At 62.2% G+C, this 2,762-nt stretch overlaps 1 protein-coding gene across 1 annotated transcript in view; it reads right to left on the reverse strand.

Annotated features, from left to right (window-relative positions):
* Positions 1–2,410: 2,410 nt before the first annotated feature.
* Positions 2,411–2,762, reverse strand: part of MFGE8 (milk fat globule-EGF factor 8 protein) — a gene marked incomplete at its 5' end in the record, with an annotated part of 6,340 nt that continues 5,988 nt past the window's right edge. Inside the window, one exon of the mRNA XM_010077972.1 lies at positions 2,411–2,571. Within this exon, the coding sequence (XP_010076274.1) occupies positions 2,428–2,571 (144 nt within the window). The remainder of the gene's footprint in view (positions 2,572–2,762) is intronic.

Raw genomic sequence — 2,762 nt, forward strand, 5'->3', positions numbered from 1 at the left:
GGAGGGTGTCCTGACCCTCGTCAACCCTGCCGTCCTGTGCTCAGCCGGAGGAAGGAAATACCGCAGGGCTGGGAAGGGGCTCAGCATCCGTCAGTGGGGCTCACCTGGTGGGGGCAAGGGGCAGGGGGAAGCGGTGGCTGGGTGCTGAGGATGTGTCCCCTGCTCTGACACACAGCATCTGCTCCTGTCACCCTCCTCATGGAGCCTCTGCTGTGCGCCCCAGCTTGGGGCTGTCTCAGCTGGACTCAGAGCAAGCTGCCCTTATCTCTGCCCCAGCTTCCCGGAGATAAGTGTGGCATGTCTGGATATGAATGGGGATAACTGTCCCCCCCGTCCCCAGCTCTAGCTGTGGCTGCTATTTGTCACCAAGCAGCCACAGCCACAATTAATTCAGCCCAGTCTCTGCAAGCAGCCCCCCCTGGGGCTGGCACCCATGGGGCCAGGCAGGAGCCCACCTCCCGTAGGCAGGACCTGGGGAGGGACCATGGCCCAGCAGGACACTGCTGGCAGCGGGAAGGTGCATGGAGGCTGTCTGGAGCTGCAGGGACAGAGCTGTGGTGGGATGCAGGTGGCCCTAGGCCATTTGTGCCAAGCTCAGCAGTCCCTGCCCAGTGCAGCAGAAGACTGGAGAGGGACAAAGCTCCTCTGTCCTGGTCATGCCAGTGCTCCTTCCCTACCAGGGACCCCATCTTTGATGCAGGGGGATCCAGCTCCAGCAGCAACCATCCCCAGCCCTGCCCAGGGGGCTCTGCCGGGAGCATCCCCGCAGGCAGCCCTGCAAAACCCACACCTCCTTCCAGCCCCAGGAACGCACTGGGGTGTAAGAGCCGGTTTCGCTCCAAGCTGGGGAATTTGGTCCAAGATCAAAGCCAAAGGAGGAGACGTAGGGTGCAGGGTGCCGATAGTGGCTTCCCCTCCCCAAGTCCCATCCCGCTGCGCTCGGCCGGCTGCAAACCCAGGCTCCAGCAGCTGCGACAGGGCAGCGGCAGCAGGGAAGATGCACAAAGCTCTGGTACCTTGTTTTTTTGGGCAGGCAATAGAGATAGGATAGTCTGTGAAGGCAGGTGAGGGGTCAGCATAGGGACCAGGGGGCTCAGAGGGGATTCTTGGGGCTCTCTGGACCTGCCAGGCTTTGGGAAGTGGCTCTCGGGGAGTCACAGAGCAGCCAAGCTGATAGCCCCAAAGTTTCAGCTGGTTTTAATACTGTCAGAGACACCCCAGAGCGGGGCCGCTGCTGTCCCCGCTGTCCCACCTGGGCTCCCTCAGCGCTTGCCAAAGCAAACCCGCTGCCAGCCCGGCCCCATGGCCACTGCACATCCCAGCAGGCGGTGAAGCATCGCCGCCAGCACCGTGCCGACACCCTGCCTGCGCTCCTGCTTCCCGGTGCCAGATCTCGCTTGTCTCCTACTGCTAATCCCGAGGGCTGGAGCATTGGCAAGAGGGTCCCCTCCACCCCATGGAAAAGGAAAAAAGTCAGGTTACAAAAAGAGTCAGTGGCCCAGCATTTGGGTGGTTTCACCACCACTTTTCCCAGCTTTTCTCCACACCCTCGTGGCTACAAACCATCTCTCCCCACTACCAGGTGGTAACTTGCTTGGCTCCGTCAGCGAGGGACCTCCAGGCACCCCAAACTGCAGTAAGGTGGAGATGGTGGTGATGCTGAGTTGGAGGGTGTGTTGCCAGCACCCCAGAAAGGGGAATGGGCAATGTCTGCCAAAAATCCAGCTGCAGCCTCTGCCAGGAGCACCCAGCAGGGAGAGCCGCCGGCACTGGGGACCTGGTGCCTTTGATAGGAGCCGTCTCATCACTTCCCTTGCACTATGCAGCGCTGACACCGCAGGCAGAGACCTGGGGCCAGGAAAAACAGGCAGGGGACAATGGCCGAGCAGGTTTTTCAGAGCCCCTGCTTGCAGCTGTGCAGGGAGCAGGAGGGACGGCGGATGCTGTGAGCTTGGGGCACCTGCCCTAAGCCCCCCCCAAAACCACCGAGCCCCAAGGCAGTGCAGGCAGGGAACTGCTGCTGGCTGCAGCCTCTCTGCTGGCGGCAGAAAAGGGGGAGAAAAACTGTTCTCCAGGCTTAGCTAGGAGGCTGCAGCCAAGCCTCATTTGCAGGATGGGGTCCCCCAGGGAAGCCTCAGTTGCAGGAGGGGGTCCCCCAGCCAAGCCCTGGTTGCAGGAGAGGGTCTCACCCCTGGCTAAGTGAGGTGAAAGAACAGGACCTCTCTCCACGTCCCACGTCCAAGGGCCCCATAAAGTGCCGTGCTGCATCCCCAGCGCCAACGTGGGGCAGGGGAGCCCTCCTGGCTGCCTCCCAAGTTTGGGGACGTGGGGAGGGGGGTGTGAGGTTGGAGCAGGAGCAGGCAGGGGCGGGGCAGGGCACGGGCCGGGCAGCGGGGAAGAGCAGCCCCGTCCTTCCTCCCTGGGTGCCTACTCATCGCAGCCCAGCAGCTCCACACGCAGGGTGATGCGGTTGTGCCAGGCCACGGGCAGAATGCGGACGAAGCGGGCATAGAAGGGCACATCAAACACGTTCTTCTTGTGGGAGTAGTTGTCACTGTTACCGTGGAAGATCTAAGGGGGAAAAGTGGGTGTCAGCACAGCCAGGACCTCCCCACTACCATCCCATCCTTCCCTGCCACCATCCCATCCCATCCCATCCCTCCCCATCACCATCCCATCCCATCCTTCCCCGCCACCATCCCATCCCATCCCTCCCCATCACCATCCCATCCCATCCTTCCCCGCCACCATCCCACCCCACC

This window comes from Pterocles gutturalis, unplaced genomic scaffold (assembly GCF_000699245.1).
Source record: "Pterocles gutturalis isolate BGI_N339 unplaced genomic scaffold, ASM69924v1 scaffold21753, whole genome shotgun sequence".
Classification (NCBI taxonomy): domain Eukaryota; kingdom Metazoa; phylum Chordata; class Aves; order Pterocliformes; family Pteroclidae; genus Pterocles; species Pterocles gutturalis.